General features: G+C 45.7%; 1 protein-coding gene across 1 annotated transcript in view; it reads left to right on the forward strand.

Annotated features, from left to right (window-relative positions):
* The window catches only part of tbc1d1 (TBC1 (tre-2/USP6, BUB2, cdc16) domain family, member 1), a 65,010-nt gene that overhangs the window by 34,873 nt on the left and 9,589 nt on the right, over positions 1 to 20,548 (forward strand). Inside the window, exons 14-18 of the mRNA XM_080758909.1 lie at positions 7,406 to 7,470; positions 10,538 to 10,726; positions 15,538 to 15,699; positions 17,921 to 18,076; positions 19,710 to 19,810. Coding sequence (XP_080615035.1) covers positions 7,406 to 7,470; positions 10,538 to 10,726; positions 15,538 to 15,699; positions 17,921 to 18,076; positions 19,710 to 19,810 — 673 coding nt within the window. The remainder of the gene's footprint in view (positions 1 to 7,405; positions 7,471 to 10,537; positions 10,727 to 15,537; positions 15,700 to 17,920; positions 18,077 to 19,709; positions 19,811 to 20,548) is intronic.

Here is a 20,548-nt window from a genome sequence, read left to right on the forward strand (position 1 = left end):
GTTTTGTTTGGCAATGAACTAATGAAAAGTTAAGTGTTGCGTGGGAGTTGTGTGTGTGTGTGTGTGTGTGTGTGTGTAGTGTGTGTGTGTGTGTGTGTGTGTCTGTGGACGCGTGCGCACGCGGCTCAGTGCTTTATTATGTTTTAGCTTACAATCTCACGCACGTGTTCTTGAATCTTCTGTATCTCCTGTCACACGCTGCCTTGCAAGTGTCAATGTAAAGTGTTTTTATATTGTATATAGTGCCAAATCGCAACAGAAGTTGTCACTTTACATTAATGTAGTGCATTATCAACAGCATACTTGACATGCTCTACATGTAAATGACCGTAATGTACAGAGAGAGACTCGACACCCAAGAAGAAAGACGCATGGAGAGACGGGGGCAAGGGAGGGCAAATGGGGCAACGCTAAAGAAAGGGCACGTGAGAGAGAGAGTCATGGAAAGAGGGAGAAGTGAGAAGAGAGCAGTCCTCCCCAATGGGCATCCAATGGGAGGGGACAGTCCTCCAATGGGAGGGACAGTCCCTCCAATGGGAGGGACAGTCCTCCAATGGGAGGGGACAGTCCTCCAATGGGAGGGACAGTCCTCCAATGGGAGGGACAGTCCTCCAATGGGAAGGACAGTCCTCCAATGGGAGGGACAGTCCTCCAATGGGAGGGACAGTCCTCCAATGGGAGGGACAGTCCCTCCAATGGGAGGGACAGTCCTCCAATGGGAGGGACAGTCCTCCAATGGGAGGGACAGTCCTCCAATGGGAGGGACAGTCCTCCAATGGGAGGGACAGTCCTCCAATGGGAAGGACAGTCCTCCAATGGGAGGGACAGTCCTCCAATGGGAGGGACAGTCCTCCAATGGGAGGGACAGTCCTCCAATGGGAGGGACAGTCCCCGCCACATCTTCAGCTGGACATAGGATTTCCTACAAGTCCACATCGCTGCCCACAGACCTCTTACCGTGTATAATCATGATAAAGATAATCCCAGTTCTTTATGGTAGTTGGAAACACATTGCGATGTTGTGTGGTCATAATAACACATTTATTTTGACCTTACCCCCTAAAACCGCTGATGGTCAACTGCCAACAGAAGGTTTAGAATAGAAACCCCGAAATGACCTTGACCTACAATCACATTCCACCTCCTACCTACTATACATTACTTTTGTCTTGTAGTGACAAAGTCTGTCCACTGCATGTCACTATTTCATAGAGAGAGAGAGAGAGAGAGAGAGAGAGAGAGAGAGAGAGAGAGGTGTCTTTGTACTGTATGTTGACTCTGGAGTATGTTGACTCTGGAGATACTTGGACAATCATGGTTAGCAGACTGTGACAATGTACATACTGACATAGAAACACATTATCTACACTACAGTATCTATTGTACCTTTTAGGTCAAGACGGGTGTCTGTACTGAAATTTTCTTTTACTGCCCCAACTTTATATTGCTTTGCAGCCAAGAAGTGTAAAAGACAGCCAGATGGACAAAATATAAACACATTAACTGCCAGGTATTAATTCATTGAAGACTCTCCTTTTGAAGGCCCACGGGACCGAGCCGTAAACCGGATGTAAACAAACGCTGTGTAGAGTGACGGACGATCGCCTTTTCTTCCAGACGGAAAATAAATTTGTAACCGCGATCATCAGTTCTTAGGGCCTTTGAATAAAACTTGTTTTGACAAAATGCAAATTTCACATAAATTGTACATTGCGTTTATGATTTGAGGCATTTTGTTCAAAACTGACCAATTCTGCAAACTTTGGAAGCCAATGTTAGCCAATGGGGATGGAATATGGACAGATCCGTGTCGATCACAACATGACTATCACTATAGACATAGTGTGTACTGATTTGCGTATTGAAATGTGTAGGAGTAATAGTAGTAAATGTGTTATCGAGCTCATGGTGGCGCCATGGCCGTTCTGAAAATGGTGGTGGCGTTATAATGTTGGCGCTATAACAGGCGTTCTGCCAGTGGTGCCGGAGATTAGCTAGTGACGGATAAAACATATTCTCTGCCAGCTGACAACCAATGAGAGAATTAATTAGTAGAACCAGCTGGTGTAGTGTTGCTTTCAAATGCACATCTTAAATGAGGTTAGATTGAGTCAAAGATTGAGACGGATGGAAGTTTGGGGTTTCGTGGTCATGCTGTCAAGGCAAGCACATGTTGGATGGAATTCAGAATAATATCAATTTCACACTTGGCCAGGTGAAAACCAGATTTCACCTCAAAAAAGAAGAGTGATCATGGCTATGTTAATATAATATTGTGTGTGTGTGTGTGTGTGTGTGTGTGTGTGTGTGTGTGTGTGTGTGTGTGTGTGTGTGTGTGTGTTGTGCGCGCGCGTGGTTAGGTTGTGGTGTACTGCATGCTTGCATGTTTTATTTTCCAGAGAAAGAGCGATGGGTGCGTGTGTGGAATGGATTGTTTCCACTGAAACCATGTGTTGAGTGACAGACACTCCTCTTTCCCATTTTGAACCTCTGAAAACACTGGTACAATTCAATTCAATTCAAAGGGCTTTATTGGCATGAGAAAACATACGTTTACATTGCCAAAGCAGAAAGAACAATACAACAATACAGCAATACAATCAAAACAAAAATGATGTACATGAGAACACTTATCGCACGTGCGTGTGTCATTCATGCGTGCATGAGAGCTCGCCCTGAGCATTGTGCCAGATAGGTTAGTGCGTGGTTAGGTTGTGGTGTACTGCATGCTTACATGTTTTATGTTCCAGAGAAAGAGCGATAGGTGTTTGTGTGGAATGGATTGTTTCCACTGAAACCATGTGGTGACACTCCTCTTTCGCATAAATAGGCACTAAGCCGAGTTGCTTAGGAACTATGACGTAAACTTCTCCATTCATTGTCCATTTGAATTTCATCTTTGTGTAGCACGAAAATCTACACTAATAGCTGAATATGGGAGGAGCTAGCGCCCCTCAAAAATAAATTAAAAAATCACACCCGTGTGAAATGAGGGGCGCTCTTGTCCTCGTACATCAAAGCGGACATTTGACATTGCTACAAAAGGTACATAAGGTGGTCCCTTATTGGCCAAGCGCTCCCACCAACATTAGCCGATTTGCTCGTTTACATACGACGTAAGTTTTCCCTTCAATGTCAATGTTTAATGTTTTGATGTTTAATTTACGTCATATTTAGTGGAATTCTGATGTAATTTCTCCGTTCATTGTCAATGACAAATATTGAGACTTGAGGGGACAAGATTTAGCGGACATTTGACCGGAATTCCCCTTTCATTGTCAATGGCAAACCTTGAGACGTGTGGGGACAAAAGGTGTTTATAGAAGGGGCTAGCGCCCCTTAAAAATAAAATATAGCTGCAAGCAGCGATAAGACGGGGGCCAAGCAAAAAGAAATATCACACCCGTGTGAACTGAGCAATGCAGCCTGCTGGCTGGTGGCAGTTATAGTTATACGTAGTAATCAGTGTGAATGGCCCTTTTAGGCTGCTCAACAATGCCATTTTAGGTCACCCAGTGGTATTTCTCTGTGTCTCTCTCTCACCCACCCACCCGGTATATGAAATGTAGCCTCACCATGATGATGTTACGGAGGACAATTCTTCACCTTTACAACCAGCACTTCATTCTATGTTCAAGAGATAGGCACGACCAAAGTCTTTGTGGCTCTGCTATTTTGGACAGACGTTAGGTAGCCTCTTGGAAAGAGGCTACCTAACCCTAAAAAAATAAATGTATTTGTTTATTTTATTGTTTTGAGGTCTCCTCCATATGCTGTCAGTAGCCTAGACCTGGCTAGCCTAGAAATGACACCAGCTCACTGTGCTTAAAGCTGCTATAAGCAATAATATGTCATAATTGCTGCTCCTCCTCCAGCAGTCCAGTCTCATAGTATCCAGAATTGTTATTTGTATTATAATAAAACCCGGCCCGACTAATTATCGTGCATTTTGGGCCCTGCCCTACCCGAAAATGTCGGGTCGGGTAGGGTCGGGTTCGGGGCAAAGATTGAGAACTCTGGTTGGGAGTACTGTGATGTCATAGAATTGTGTCATCACAGAATACTTTACAAATATATGATTTATGTTCGTCCAAAATGTGAATGAAAACCATTTATATGTAAAAAAAAACAAAAAAAAAACGAATATATAGCTGCAAGCAGCGGTTAGACTGGGCCAAGCAATACAAAAAATGTGACGCATAAGCCTACTTTACCTGGGTAACATCAACATCTGATACATATTTGACATGAAATGATAATCCTGTACCGTCACCGTGTTTGCGTTTGCATTTTGTTTCATTAGCGCGATCGTGATAAAATAGGCTGCAGCTGTTGTTTATGCGGCTGAGCACACATATGAACGGGTGAAGATCAAAGGAGGAGAAGAGTCAACTTTTCACCACTGATTTTCCAAACAGTTTCCCAGTTTCTAGGAATTACATTTTGGGCAAGATGAGTGTTTGAAGGTCGCACTCTATACTACGCGCAACGGCCAATCCGTCTTTTCTCTCAGTCGTGTTTTCAAATGGATTTGAAAATACGACGGGAAAACTTGTGATTCCCTTCTCGCGTACCAGTGGCACATGTCCGGTCCGCGGATCAGTGGTTGGGAACCTCTGCCTTAGGGTAGTTGTAATTTCTGTACTGTGTTCAGTACATGCATGCTTAGTTTATGTTGTAGGCAGGCATTGTTTTTGCACCACCCCCCCGCTGCGGAATGTAAATTAGTTCGAGCGCCCGTCTGATATGATCAATGACAATAGCTAAGCTGTAGCTTCATCCAGCCGTGTGTGTGTGTGTGTGTGTGTGTGTGTGTGTGTGTGTGTTCGTGCTTTCGTATACCTCCATGCTGTTGTCAGAAGGTGAGATGAATTAATTTAATCTGTATCCACTGAAGTGTGTGTGTGTGTGTGTGTGTGTGTGTGTGTGTGTGTGTGTGTGTGTGTGTGTGTGTGTGTGTGTGTGTGTGTGTGTGTGTGTGTGTGTGTGTGTGTGAAACGGAAAATGCCACACCAAGTGAATCCTCTCTAACTTCAACTGACACACTAATCACCAGACTGGAGCTATCTATCTCAAGTCTTTATTTAAATATGTGTGTGTTGTCCAATTTGTCCTCATGGGACTGCATGGGAATTCTGTGCATGTTTGTACAGAGTGCATGAAATCATGTTTGTGCTTGCGTGTCCTCAGATCTTCCCTGTAGAGGGGTTGGACACATTCCATCTGTAAATAAATCTTGTGTGTTGGTGGGGGAAAAAAACAGAAGCACACATAGCCTACATATTATATAGTACGCACACATGTCACATTTTAGGCGAGGTAAGGTCATGTCGGGATAGCCCAATGCAAGGTCGTGCCAGGATAGCACAGTGCAAGGTAATGGCAGGATATCACAAAGATAAGGCAAGGTCATGTCAGGAATCAGGATAGTGCAAGGCAAGGTCACACAGAACACATGACATGCATGTCATAATAACACAATAGATGTTGGCATGTCTGTGTGTGAGATGTCATTCATTGTTAACTGTCTTCCCGGTGTCAAGTTTAGAGTGATTGAGTAATATACCATGAGATGAGATGAGAGATACATTTAATACAATTGAGACCCTGGGGCAGACCAAGGCGCAGTTGGATGAAACACATGGACTCACTGGCCTTGGAACGTCTTGGGATCCCCCAGGAGGAAGTCTCTGATGTTGCTCTGGAGGGTTAAGTCTGGAACACTCTGGTGGAGCTGTTGCCCCCGCGACCAGACTATGGATAAGCGGTTGAAGATGGATGGATGATTGAAATTAATAGATAGACCTTTGTTGATCCCCCATGCCAAAGCGTGAGCGCTCGCCCAGCAATCCGCCGTCACCCAGGCGGATGCGTGCACACGACCTCGCCCCAAAAGGGCTTCTCACCCTCGGGGCTGGTATATATTAGTATAATGTATGAAGGGTTGGGATGAATCCTGGCGCTCATAAGATGCAATGTAAAAGTGGTCGCAGCACTCTCGTTTAAAATTGCATTCCATCAAACTTTAAGATTCTGTTTTCGTCCCAGTGTGGAGGAGGGAGGCTTAGGATGTTTACTGTGATCTCTCACTTTTGAAATGTATAATCCTTGGTTTCTGTTGTGTGTAAATAATAGTAGCGATTCAAAGCGGTTGTCCTCCAAACACCACCTGCAGTCACTGTCATTAGAATGGAGGGAGCGCTCCCTCTCATCACTGCAACACAGCTTGCCTACACACCCTCAAACCAGTCATTTACATCGTTGTGTGCAGAGAACGGTCGAGATTAGCAGACCTCCAAGGTCACAACGGCAGCGTCCGTGATGCGGACGAAGTATACATGTCTCGCTTGTATGCACCTGTCAAGCCAACACACAGGACGTTGAATCCTCCTGGTTTGGGGAATTGATTACATTAAACCAGCACTTGCGCATGCTGTCTCAATATTTGTGAACAAACAAACATAATGGCCTTTTGTAAAGGAAACTAAATATACCCCCCACCCATATACCCCCCCACCTTTGTAATTCTGCCACCAATAATAATCATATTGGTCACGACACATTTACTATGAAAACCTTGCCTCCATATGTGGTCACACCTCGTGTCATCACGCCTCCATCTCCATATATGGAGCTGACCTGTTCTGACATTTCATATGATGATCCTCCCCACCCGTCCTTCCTCTTCGATGTCTCACTTTTGACTGATATCTGTCCATTCAAACTCTATACGGGCCTTCCCCAAAGTTATTAGTGCAGCCGTGCCCGGCAGCCGGCAAAAACTAGAGTTCTCACACATATAACCCAGAGATGTGCAGAGAAAACTTGGACGGACTAACTTAGAAAATTCAGTATACATTATACAACATACAATAAACGACACCAAACAGCCTCTGCAGTGCTTGCATAGTGCAAGACAGGAAACGGAAAATACTAATACTAATAAGATAAATGCAAAAGTAAGCATGTCTGAACTGAACTGTTGTTTTCGGAGTATTGCACAACAGGTGGGGTGTGTATTCCTGACTTGCATCGATCTCTACTTGCATGGCCCAGAGTAGGCTATAGTAAAAATATGTATATATTTTTTAACTTTTTGTTTAGTTAGATTGTGGTGTTATAAGGACATCAATGATAGCTGCCTGGTTCAAACCACTTTGGTCTGTCGGTGTTGCAGCACAGCCTCGGTCTTGTCATGAATTTAATTTATTTTGCTTCTGGTCTGAATCGAGTAAATAACATGCCTTTTGGCAAAGGTTTGATATGTTTGACCTCATCTTTTGCTGGGTTTCTAGCTTTGCAAGAACATGTTCAAAAACAATGACTGAACAGTCCAATGTCTTTACCATTTTATTTCTATAAACAAGGCAACACTTTTGCGTGTGTGCTCTTGGCCTTATTACAGTGGTGTGGTGTCGGTTACAGATAGCTACAATAGGTTGGCAATTACCGCCACTTGCCCTGTATCAGGTAAAGCATGTCTTCCCTAGAAGTCAAATGGTATTTTTTTTATAGTCAGTCAACTGGCACAACAACAAATTCCATGGCACTCCTACTTTGTCAACTTGTCACCAGTTGACTGTGGCCATGGAGCCACGGGGTGGCCACACGCCGCTGCACCTCAAACAGACCACAAGACGGTTTATTTGTACTTTAATTTCATTGTTTAATGTACTGTCTATGCTGCAACCCAATTTGCCCTTCGGGGACACTAAATAAACTTGAACCTTGAACCTTGAAGAGCTGATGATGTCAAATGATCTCAGGAGGAAATAACATTCCTGAAACAAACATTTCTCAGTTAAAACCACCCATGAGCCCAATTCATAATCGCAGAATAAACTGTATACGTGGACCTAGGCGGATGTTGACGTCCCTATAATGTCCAAGTGGATGCGATGCTGTTACATCCAGCCATTTGCAGAATGGTGTGATGATCGGATAGTCTCTTTCTTGGCAATATATCCTATTTTTTGAGCGGTGCACACCAATGACTGGCCCGGCCGCGTGTATACCTGTGTATGTTTGGAGTATGAATAGCTGTAATACCACTGGGGACTGGGTGACCTAATGGGGCACTGTTGAGCAGCATAAACACACACACACACACACACACACACACACACAGTTCATAGTTCATAATTCAACATTTTTAACTAAAGTTCATGGTTCCAAAAAATGACAAATTTTAGTTATTTTTCGTTCTTTCTTTCTTTTCTTTTTTTATTATTATTACCACAGCCCATAGCCATATAGAACCTCAGACTTTATTGAATAAAAAAACCTTTGGGGATTAATAAAGTGACAACTTTTACAATATCTCCATTACCATTATCCAAATAAATTCCTTATTATATATCTTTTTAAATTTGGAATGTGAAATGCCACATAATTCTTAATCGTTTTCCTTGTCTTTATTATGGGCCAACTTGTGAAAGCTGCATGCTTTTATTGTGAATGGTCTCAGTTCTCACAGCCTGCATAATATTTCCACGTGCTGAAAATAGCTGATCGACAAGCTCACAACGTGAGCTTGTCGATCAGCTATCAGCTATTTTCAGCATGGAACACATGAACGACGAAGAATAAATCAGGCATCACTGCGCTTCTGTGGAGGGAGGGAGATATATTTTGTTGGCCGAACGAGGCGATCATGTATGGACAGTTGGACATCTATGGACAGCTATTTTCGTGGCACATTATGTTTAATCACAACAACAACACGTTTACTTTACCTCCTCAGTGTTTGGGTCAGGACATGTAGGACTGTATGTGTCTAAGTAAGGACTTATTGGTGGGTTTTCCTGGTTAGTGTGTTTTTTTAGTGGGGGTTCGCCTGGAAGGCTCACTCACTCTTGAACGAAGTTGAACGTGAGAAAGTGACGTTCACACGCGCCAGAAATGAACGCGTTCACAATGACGTTCATCAAACAGAAATACAGTACGTTCAGTTCACGTTCAGCCAAAATATGAACACGTTCGTGAACGATCGTTCTTTGAACACGTTCGGGTACAACACTGCACACACACACACAGGCCAGGGAGGAGGGCTTGACACAAACACACACACACACAGCACCACTCAGTTAGCACGGATGCGATTTTTGTACAACGCATGCTCAGCAAACAGACCAGGAATGTCTGGGTTTATATAAAAAATGACAAATTGGTGTTTATTGGCACGTGACATTGCATGATAAAGTGTAAATTAGGCAGCTGTGTGGGGTACAGATTAGCTTTCTTAGCACTTGTTGGCACTGACGTAAGTATCAGGTAAAACGTGTCTTTGCTAGCAGTCAAATGGAACCTCAAGTATTTTTTTTGTCAACTTGCACCACAGCAGATTCCATGGCAATGCTAAATGACTGCACTATTCTGCCTATTCTACGTGGATGTTACAAGTGCAGAGTTACTGGGTGTGGATTTGTGCTTGCATGAGGTCATGGGCGTGTCAAGCCTATGCGTTTGTGTGTGCACATGCACTGCACATGCACTTTTTTCTCCCTTCAAGGTCATGTTGACAGTGTCCATACAGAAAGTACCACAGGAAAGCGCCAGTCTTGTTGACCCAGTTTGCGTGTGTGTGTGTGTGTGTGTGTGTGTGTGTGTGTGCATGTGTGTGTGTGTGTTCTGGGCGTTGGTTCTGGCCAAATTGAGTGTGTGTTTGCTCAGGGAGTATACGGTGCCACTTTGCGTGAGGGTGTGTGGGTGCGTGCATGTGTGTGTGTGAACATGCTGCTCTTCAGTAGGGTTAAAGAGATGTTCTGTTTGAGTGGTGTTACGGTGTAGCAGTCTGTTTGTCTGACAAATATGTTTTATCCTTTGAGAGATCCGTATGTGTGTTGCACGCGCAGGGTGCGTGTGTGTGTGTGTGTGTGTGTGTGTGTGTGTGTGTGTGTGTGTGTGTGTGTGTCTCGGCACCTCTCTCCTTTACCTTCAGAGCAGTGTGTTTATCTAGTGACTCTGCTGGTTTCAACAGGCCTTGCATGGTTTCACAGACACTAGTTTCCACTATCTCAGACACAAAGGCATACATACATTCCAACTATTTCTGGCAGAAAGCACAACATTGTCTTCGTGTGTGTGTGTGTGTGTGTGTGTGTGTGTGTGTGTGTGTGTGTGTGTGTGTGTGCGTGTGTGTGTGTGTGTGTGTGTGTGTGTGTGTCAAGCCCTCCTCCCTGGCCTGTGTGTGTGTGTGTGTGTGTGTGTGTGTGTCAAGCCCTCCTCCCTGGCCTGTGTGTGTGTGTGTGTGTGTGTGTGTGTGTGTGTGTGTGTGACTGTGTGTGCGTGCGCATCTAAATGGGGGGTCCCGTAGACTAATGCATGTCAAACTGGGGGTCCTTCAAATTAAACTGGTTGAGAATCGCTGCCAGAGCCGTACAAATCTTCTCTTATCGAGTTCCCTTTTCTAATGGGGGTCCGCGGGCTAATTAGTGTCAATTTGGGGGTCCTTGACGTGAAGAAGTTTGAGAACCACTGGTCTATCTTACCTTTATCTCTCTCTCTCTCTCTCTCTCTCTCTCTCTCTCTCTCTCAGACCATGGGGATGCATCTCTGGAGGCTCCAGCAGGGGGTGTGGGTGGAGGTGCTGGGGAGTCCTCCCTGAGGGTGGTGCCGGAGGAGAGGAAGAAGAAGAGCGGCGAGGAGCTGAGGGAGCTGTGGAGGAAGGCCATCCTCCAGCAGATCCTGCTCCTGAGGATGGAGAGGGAGAACCAGAGGCTGCAGGGTGGGTAGAACCAGAGGCTGCAGGGTGGGTAGAACCAGAGGCTGCAGGGTGGGTAGAACCAGAGGCTGCAGGGTGGGTAGAACCAGAGGCTGCAGGGTGGGTAGATACCAGAGGCTGCAGGGTGGGTAGAACCAGAGGCTGCAGGGTGGGTAGAACCAGAGGCTGCAGGGTGGGTAGAACCAGAGGCTGCAGGGTGGGTAGATACCAGAGGCTGCAGGGTGGGTAGAACCAGAGGCTGCAGGGTGGGTAGAACCAGAGGCTGCAGGCCTGCAGGGAGGGTAGAACCAGAGGCTGCAGGGTGGGGCTGCAGGGTGGGTAGAACCAGAGGCTGCAGGGTGGGTAGAACCAGAGGCTGCAGGCCTGCAGGGAGGGTAGAACCAGAGGCTGCAGGGTGGGTAGAACCAGAGGCTGCAGGGTGGGTAGAACCAGAAGCTGCAGGGTGGGTAGAACCAGAGGCTGCAGGGTGGGTAGATACCAGAGGCTGCAGGGTGGGTAGAACCAGAGGCTGCAGGGTGGGTAGAACCAGAGGCTGCAGGGTGGGTAGAACCAGAGGCTGCAGGGTGGGTAGAACCAGAGGCTGCAGGGTGGGTAGAACCAGAGGCTGCAGGGTGGGTAGAACCAGAGGCTGCAGGGTGGGTAGAACCAGAGGCTGCAGGGTGGGTAGATACCAGAGGCTGCAGGGTGGGTAGAACCAGAGGCTGCAGGGTGGGTAGATACCAGAGGCTGCAGGGTGGGTAGAACCAGAGGCTGCAGGGTGGGTAGATACCAGAGGCTGCAGGGTGGGTAGAACCAGAGGCTGCAGGGTGGGTAGAACCAGAGGCTGCAGGGTGGGTATAGGACAGCCGCTTCCGGTCCAATGGATGGATCACATTTTATAGCACACACATAATTTGCGATTAACGATTTAACCCATTTAGGCCTGACCTCGAAATTAAAAAAATAATCTTCTAAATCCTCCAGTTTTCTGAAATAAATATTTTCACGATTTTATTTTTCCATAGCTAAATTATGTGTTTAAAACACCAAAAGGGTTTCCCGCCCAAAATGGGTTAATCGGGGCGTATTGAACATTCGGCTTCTGAATCACAAATTGCACAGGGCTGATATGACAAATGGCTTAAATATACAAAGAAGTCAGTAAAAGTGTTAATACAAATCTTTCCAAAACAATTACAAAATTACGTAAACAGATGATCTACTACAAGCTTGTAGCTTTGATTGTGTGCAATACCGCGGCCTGAGAAGACGCAATCTTTTGATTACATTTTTTATTGCCTTTTTGTGGCATAGTAATAATAATTTTAACCGCTTAGGTTAATACCATCTGTGCTATTTAACACCGTCGGAGACATTTACTCATTCTGCAACATGCACAGACCTTTACGCAGACACACTTAATGAAGGAGCTACATCGACTTAAGGAAGTGTGTGGATGAACACAACGTCTTAGTCAACATTATGTAACCCTTGGCAGCGCCACAACTGGATTTAACAACTTGGATTTAACGTTCACCGGCATGACTATAAATATTAGATCATCATCGCTCATATTGGTATTTATCTAGTCAGACTTCGGTTTCTTTATCCATGCACAGTGGAATACCACTCGTTTTCAACATGAACTATGTCATTAATATACATTAGAGGAAATAATAGAAATTCCCCCCCCCCCTTCCCCCCCTTTTCTGATTAGCCTAGAACTGGAGGTCTAGAACTTGGGGTCATGTGATCAGTGACATCTCTAAGGTATATTAATGACATAGTTCAATGTTGAAATTGAGTGACTTTAAACCCTATATGATTAGTTGTCCGGCATCCTGCAAGGGTCTACACACACGCGCGCACTCCTTTTTTCCCTTCACACCAAATCTCTTTGCCAAAAATAGCCGACCAACAAGCTCACAGTGCATATCTAGATTGGTGTGTGTGTGGAGGATGGGGAGGTGTTATGTATAAAAAAATTGGGAAGCCGCAACTTAATAGGTGATAATAAAATGTTACAGTGAGATTTGTTTACTCGTAAAACGTAAGTATTTCGATTTGCTAAGTGACACATAAAAAAGCCCTCTACTTGTGATGTCAAGTTCCCCACCCCACTCCTGACCCATTTGGCACCTGTATAGACACACACACACACACACACACACACACGCCTAATCCGTCCTTCCACTTCACTCACCTCCCCAGCTGTACCTGTGTGCTCTCAGGAACACGACCCATGCACCATCACAGAAATTGTTGCCTGTAAAACAGGGTGTGGTGGAAAAGAATGTGGGCCAATATTGACGTAAGAAGAGCAAGTCTGGGCAGGACACATACACACACACACACACACACAGATGAATGCTCACTGCATGCGCTCACACACATCCATGTACGCACGCACGCGCGCACACACACACACACACACACACACACACACACACACACACACACACACGTATACATACACACGTCATTACACACTCTGATCCTCTTCTTCCGCATGTTGTGTTTCACCGGGGCATTTCAGGGAATCGTTTTATTGTGTGTTTTATTCCTCCGTCAGGGTGGAGTCCACGTCTGTAACTGTTATTTGTCTGGGTGGAGCTGCCGCCACCGTCCTCTATTCTATTCTATCTGTTTATCTCTGCCTCTGTGCCCTCGCTTTATGGGTCAACCGCACACGTCTATTGAAGTGTATACTGTACATGCGAGTTTCTCTGTCAGAGTGCGTGCGTGCGTGTGTGACTGTGTGTTTGTGCGCGCGTGTGTGTATGTGTGGGGGAACTGTAGCTAGGGTGGGGTATCCTATCCTGCCCTGTGTTATCAGGGGTGGGGTGGTTTTCCGGAGTCAGAAAAAGAAAGCGGGAAATTGAGAGAGGAGAGGAGAGGAAATAGAAGGACGTGGAGTGAGAGGAGAGGAGAGGAAGGAGTGCAGTGAAAGGGAACCTGGCAGGTAACACACGGATGCTTTAACAAACCCCGTCGGCATCCCTTCTCACATCGATGGTTCACGCTTCACACACGGTGTAATCTCCAATGAAAATAGATGGACAGTTATACTGTGATTCTGGCATAGGCAGTGGCACTGATCGGGGCAGATCGTGTCATTTTCAAATGATCGAAATCGGATCGGGAGCAACAAAACGTGATCGGGACATCCCTAATTTGAAACTAACGATAACTATCCATCTGCAGACTGGCCAATCTAACTCTACTCTGGTCATAGATCTCTCTCTCTCTCTTAGCTATGTCAACATGTTCATTGAACATTTTTGCCATGGTTGCAGCCGCAGTTGGCCTCACTGTCACTCACTTGCTCTCTCACCTAGTAAACGCAGACTCCCCGACCACCCCCACTGTACTGATGCTCTCTCGACCTTACTCCCATCACTCAACAGGCAATATGGCACACACACACACACACACACACACACGACATTCATGCTCCCTGAAGGATGTAACGTAGCCTCTTGTGTAAGGGTCATACTCCTATTTTACCGCTGTTTCGGCGCTGTAGTGCCGAAATGATTTCGGCTCGTCAGAAATTTTCAGTAGCACCGAAGAGACGACTTTAGGACGGTACCCGCCCCCCCGAACCTCAAATGACGTCAAATTGTAGGCTCTACAGCGCCGAACCGACTTTTATTCGGCTCTAAAATAGGAGTATGAATAGGCCCTAACTCTCATGCCAAAATATCTATTTTACATTTTAGCCCGACTACTTTCTTTTTCTTTTTTTCTTTTTTTTCCCGCACTCTACTCTATATTTTTCACTGTATATTTCGCATATACAGTGAAATGTGTCATCTGCATTTACTGAGACACGAACCAGGGACCTTCCGTAGTGATGCCAGTCTGTTCAAACTACTTTGGCGTTTGGCCCCTGTTGTGTGTAAGGAGCAGCACAACCTCTAGGGGCCGCTGGTGGGGATTGTAGTCGACTCTTGCTCTTGTTTAAAATGTAGGCCATTCCCTCCAGCACAAGAAACTGATCTCCACCCTGTTGATAGGCGGCCGATGGAAGCTGTTTCAGTAATGATTACATACTATCTCATTTCCGCCTCCACATCCTGAGAAAGCATCCGTGTGTTTTTGGAATAGAACTGTTCCTGCTATTTTGTGCCTGTCCCTTATGGTGCGTTCACACGGCAGACGCAAAGACAAATGGGAGTATCATTTGGAGCAGCTACATGCATCATTGAGTCTTTGCATCGTCATGTGGCTGACTTCCATTAATTTGACAATGAATGGTAAACTGTGGCGTTGCGTCTGCGTGTGTGAACGCAACACATTAGTGATGATGACATCGCCACCCGTCCTGCCAAGTTCCAGCTGGTCAGTGGTCACTGGGTGGACACCTCTCAGAGAGCAGGAAGGGTGGAGAGAGACACAAGGGAGAGGAGTGGGAGGCAGAGAAAGGGTTGGGCAGAGGGAGGAATGGAGTGTGTGGATAACGAAAGAGAAAATGGGTGCAAAAAGATAGGTATGGAAATAAGGGAGGTGGTTGTGTGTGGGTAGAAAAAACAAAGATAGAAGCTGTGGGTTCAAAGCGGTCGAGATAAGGGTGGGAGGGGGGGCGGGGATGGTGGTGTCCTAATAGATGAGTGAACCCAGAGTGTTTTTCTCGTTTTCTTTGATCACTGGCGTCGAAACATTGTAACCGTTTTACAGTTTGTGTGTTTTGTGTCTGTACCTGCATACTGTGTTTGTAAACTGTGCAGGAAATCTGTGTTCATTTCTCTGTGTGTGTGTGTGTGTGTGTGTGTGTGTGTGTGTGTGTGTGTGTGTGTGTGTGTGTGCGTGTGCTTGTGCGTGTGCGTGCGCAGCCTCAGCAAATGACTTGCAGAACAAGCGTCTGAAGTTGGACTACGAGGAGATAACTCCATGTCTAAAGGACGTCACTGTTGTCTGGGAGAAGATGCTGGGAACCCCCGGGAGGTCAAAGGTCAAGTTTGACGCCGAGACCATTCATGCTTGTGTCGCACAAGGTACCCATGACCAACATTCCATTCCAGCTTTCTTTGTGTTAAACGTGCAGGTTGCAGAACTTCTCCATAGGTCTTCCTTCGCTATTTGCGTCTTTCTGCCCGGTAGCGGTTTAGATGAGGGTACTTCCACACCTCCGCCTGTCTCTCTTCGAGCGCTGATGTTGATACAGTATATTGGGTTCCCCAATAGGCGGCCCGCGGGCCATTTGCCATCTTGTCCGGCCCTCACCAACCCCCTGACAAAAATAAATAAATAACGTTCCGCCCGAGCCGGAAGTGATGTTGTCAGGATCTGTAGTGTAGCGAGGGGCCTAGGGGGGCGGACGAGGCCCCCGGAGAAGCATCATGATTAGCGCGGCTCGCAATAATGTATAATGTAAATTAATGTCTCCGACACGGCAGACTCCATATCCCCAGGCCAGTGGCCAATCAAAGCTGTGAGACATTAATGACACCGCGTGGATGTATGAGCCAAGTGGCTCCCGGCCTGAGACGTTCCAAATGATGTCCACGAGCCAAATACATCTGGCTCACATGGGCTTGTCTTACACTGTATAAATTAGGCTTTAGTATCTACTTGTGTGAGTAGTGCAGTATCTCCTTGTTACATAGCACAGGACCCTCTGTCCTGTTACATGCAGTATTACCAGGGGAGTCCACAGTCGAGGGGACACACTGCTTCTGTACAGAACAGCTGAGTACTAAAGTCCACACACACACACAACACACACACACACTGCAAGGCCAGCAGTGTTCAGTGTTGCCAGGTTTTGCGAGAGAAACAAGCATCCAGGAGCAGCCCAGGAGCAATCTGGGAGCCCATTGGCAAGACAAAGGAAAAACAGTGCCCTCTTTTCCTTTGACTTTAGTCTCGAGAGACTATCCCAAAAGAAGCGAGCCCTTCTCCCCTTACCTTTGTACATGTAGATACAACATAGGCTATTTCCCTATTTTGAATGTGGAATATTTTTGAAACATTTTCACAACACAAATTCTCCGTGGCATAAAATGCAGACAAATATCTATTCTATTATGTGTGGGTCTTTGCAACCCGCAACTACAAATATTTACAAGCAACATTACAGAAAAACCATCATCCCAACATGGCTTATAATAAGCGGACATGGCAACACTAGCAGTATTCTAACTCTGTTAAAGGTAGGGTAAGTGGGTAATTTTCTTTGGTCAAAGTAAGTGTTAAAAAGCTAAATATAAGATATATTGTGATAGCCTTCATCCAATCAGGATAGAGAGGGGCCTTCCGCCAATCATGATCGAGCGGGGGCGGGCCTTGGTGTGCGTGCTGTTGGCCTGTCGCGTGTGTGTGTGTGTGTGTGTGTGTGTCCACACTGTAGTGTGTGTGCATGTGCACATCTTGTTACCGGGACAGACCGGAGGGTTTTCCAAATCACTGAATGCTCCTTTAAACCAAAAAATATCACTTACCGACAGTGTGAGATTGTTTGGCCACCCTCTCTGATTGGGGGTTTGGTAAAAGGTGGGCTCAAAGCCCATCTTGATCCAGTCAGCATTGGTTTGGAGACGGGGGTGGGGTGGTCTGTTTAATGAACACAAGGTGTCTGGCAGTGACTACTATCAGAATATAGAGTTTTAATGTTTGGTTTTTATCAAAATACATCTCACTTACATTACCTTTAATGATTATTTGATTACCTCATGTCTCAGACATCGGAATCATTGTCTTTGGCAGGAATAAACGGTCTCCCGCTCACTTTAAACTTGCTAGTTACAAGATAACGCTAATTACAGTGGACATGCATGTCATCGTAAATGTAGCTCACCCTTCATTCTTTGGAGGTGTTAACTGATAGTTTGATATCGTTTGAGATAATAGACGGTAATACTAGACATTACCTCATCACATGGAGTGCAAGGGTTGAATTGCCTATGTTTCAGGCACTAAATCACACTTCACGCTTTCGGGCAACACGTTGTGTGTAGCGCTGTGCGGGTGTCCAGTTATGGTGGGTGTCATAGGTACCTCCACTCGCTCGCTGCGTTCCTCTCCACAGCCGCTTTGTTTCTGCGTGCCTTTTATTTTTAAACTAGTTTGGTGGGTGGAGAGGAAACCCATTGGTGAGACGGGGTCATGGCAATAGTCTCACACCCCATAAATAACCCACGTTCTGAATTCCTGACATGTGTGTGTGTGCGTGTTCATGTGCGTGCTTGAGCCATAAATCATGCCATCGTTTGTCAGGTGTTCCCAGGCAACATCGAGGGGAGATCTGGAAGTGCCTCTCGGAGCAGTATCTGCTGAGACAGCTGCCCAGCCGCCCGCCCGCCAACCAAACCCCTTACAAAGAGCTGCTGAAACAACTCACTTCACAGCAACACGCCATCCTCATAGACCTGGGTAAGGCATGCACACACACACACACACAGCGCTTTTTCACACACCTATAAATCTAGAATCGACAGCCTATAGTAGTTGAAACGCAAAAGACCCTTATGACCCGACGATGACCTATTAACGGTTTCACCTTTGCTGTTCAGCACCTTCTGCAACAAAATAACACACCGCACCTTCACACCTCTGTGCCACACGCACACACACACACATACAGTATACACCGCACCCCTTCTAACACCTAACCATCCTCCATCTCGCCATCTCTTTCCTCCACCCATCATGTATCGTTCGCTCTCTACAATAAAACCGGGTGGAGAAAGGCAGTAATATCATACACACAGACAGCTGACTGCTGTTTAACAGCAGGGTGGGTCTGCCACGATTAGTGGCATTATGGAGCATGAACACACACACACACAGGTGACATGATACTGTACACAGATGGCGGAGAGACGTGTGACTTGACGATGGTGCATCGCAAACAGGCAGGGGAAAAGCATGGAGAAATTAAAGACATACGTCGGAAACGGTTGGGAAACAGGAAAGATCAGCCTAATAACAGGGAAAAGGAGGGTGTGTTTGAAGTAGTGTTGATTTTGACAGAAAATTTTCTTTGCATACATTTTTTGAATAAAACATTTATAATTTAGTTTTAGTCATATCATGCCGTGTTGTGAGCTTGTACATCGGCTATTTTCAGCATGCAACCAAACATAACATTTAACTTTTAGTTCTACTGGATCTCTTTTCCACATTTTAGTCAATTTATTTTATTTATTGACGAAATTGTCAATATATTTAGTCATAGTTTTTGTCCGTTTTTATTTCGTTTTTATTCAGTTTTCCTCAGTGTGAAATGGTAGTCGACGAAAATGTTTCGACGGAATCAACACTACTTTGAAGTGAGCTCTCTCGCACTCGTCTCAACACCAGTTCTGGACTAGACTGTCCTAACCTGCAGCCAGGGGAGTGGTGGCGTCAGGCCATTGTGTTCTCAAGGACTGCAATAATAACCCCATTGCTGCCCCGAAGGCCATTCCACCTATGCAAATACTGTACACCCAAACACTCACACACAGTCGTCTGTGTCCTCTTTTAAATCCTCACTGTCAGTCACTGTGAAGTCCAGAAGCCCACGAACTCAAAGCAAAACTCAAAGCACTCCCACGCACACGCATATATACACCTGTCAATTATAAGCATGAGAATGCTCTTTTACTGGTCCCCAGTCCCTCATTATCTTGTCACATGTCAAAAGGTGTGTCTCCGTTGCTGCCTTAAAGTTAAGCTTTAGAAAGAATGATGTTTGGTACATTCAGTATGTTGGAAATGTTGATGAATCTGACCATTTGGAATGTCTTCTCAAAAGTAGATTTTCTCCATGAGGATCAATAGAACTTTGTCTAATCTCTATCTTATCTACATTCTACTGTATCTATCTGTGTTCATGGGTCAACGTCCTTTTAACTTTTAACAGTGGACGTCTGAAGGAAAAGCCAAGAGTGGTTTGACGAATAGTCACGTGGAAACCTTAAACGATCAATTATGTATTTGTTTACAGTTGTAATTCAGGCAACTGATCTGTTCAGCATGCCTTGTGCTCATTAAATAAATGTGTTCGTTCCATTTCTTCCAGGTCGTACGTTCCCCACTCATCCATACTTCCAGGCTCAGCTTGGGGCAGGACAGCTGTCTCTTTATAATCTACTGAAAGCCTACTCCCTGCTGGATCCTGAGGTACATTCTTTAAGTCTTTGTCACTCTCCTCTTTCCCTCTTCCCTAGCTCTATGCGTCTTTCTTACCCTCTTAAGGACCCGAAACCCACCAGACGCGCAATCGCATAGACACCGGTTCACTTTCGCACCCATGTTAGTTAATGAGTGCAGTTGTTCTTGCTGGCCGTGCACGGACGCTCTGCTCGCACTCGGGAAGCACATTTTTCAGATCTGTGTTCTCATTGGAAATACATTGTAATTTTATAGAAGCTTGTATGCCTAACGTCACGCGTCCATGTTGTTCGGGAGTTGAACCCGCGGCACACTGGCAGACTGGATTACCAGCCAAGGTGCCCAGACAGCTACGCCAGCCGCCCGGACCCACATTTTGAACATTTTGAACGAAGGCAGAGAGCGATGTGTCTTTGGCCACTGGCCGTGTTTTCTCCGCCCTCACAGCAATCGCTCAATCGCATCGGCGGAAATGGAAACTGCAAAAACTGACCCCGCTGTGGGAAACTAAAGCTGTGCGCTGTTGTAAACTTAGAGGTAAATTCAGTGACGTATCACCGATTCCTAATGGATCCTTACAGGACTCTAACTCTGAGAGTGTTGGAACCAAATGTACCCGTTTGTACACTCTCAGTGTATACCAGTTCTGACAGTGTGATTAAAAAAACGGTTCCAAATACGATGGAACCGACTCCAGTTCTTCAATCTCGGAAACAGGTCTAAAAAAATAACCGGTTCCGGGTCCCA

Source organism: Protomyctophum bolini (assembly GCF_963924005.1).
Source record: "Protomyctophum bolini genome assembly, chromosome: 3".
NCBI classification, from domain to species: domain Eukaryota; kingdom Metazoa; phylum Chordata; class Actinopteri; order Myctophiformes; family Myctophidae; genus Protomyctophum; species Protomyctophum bolini.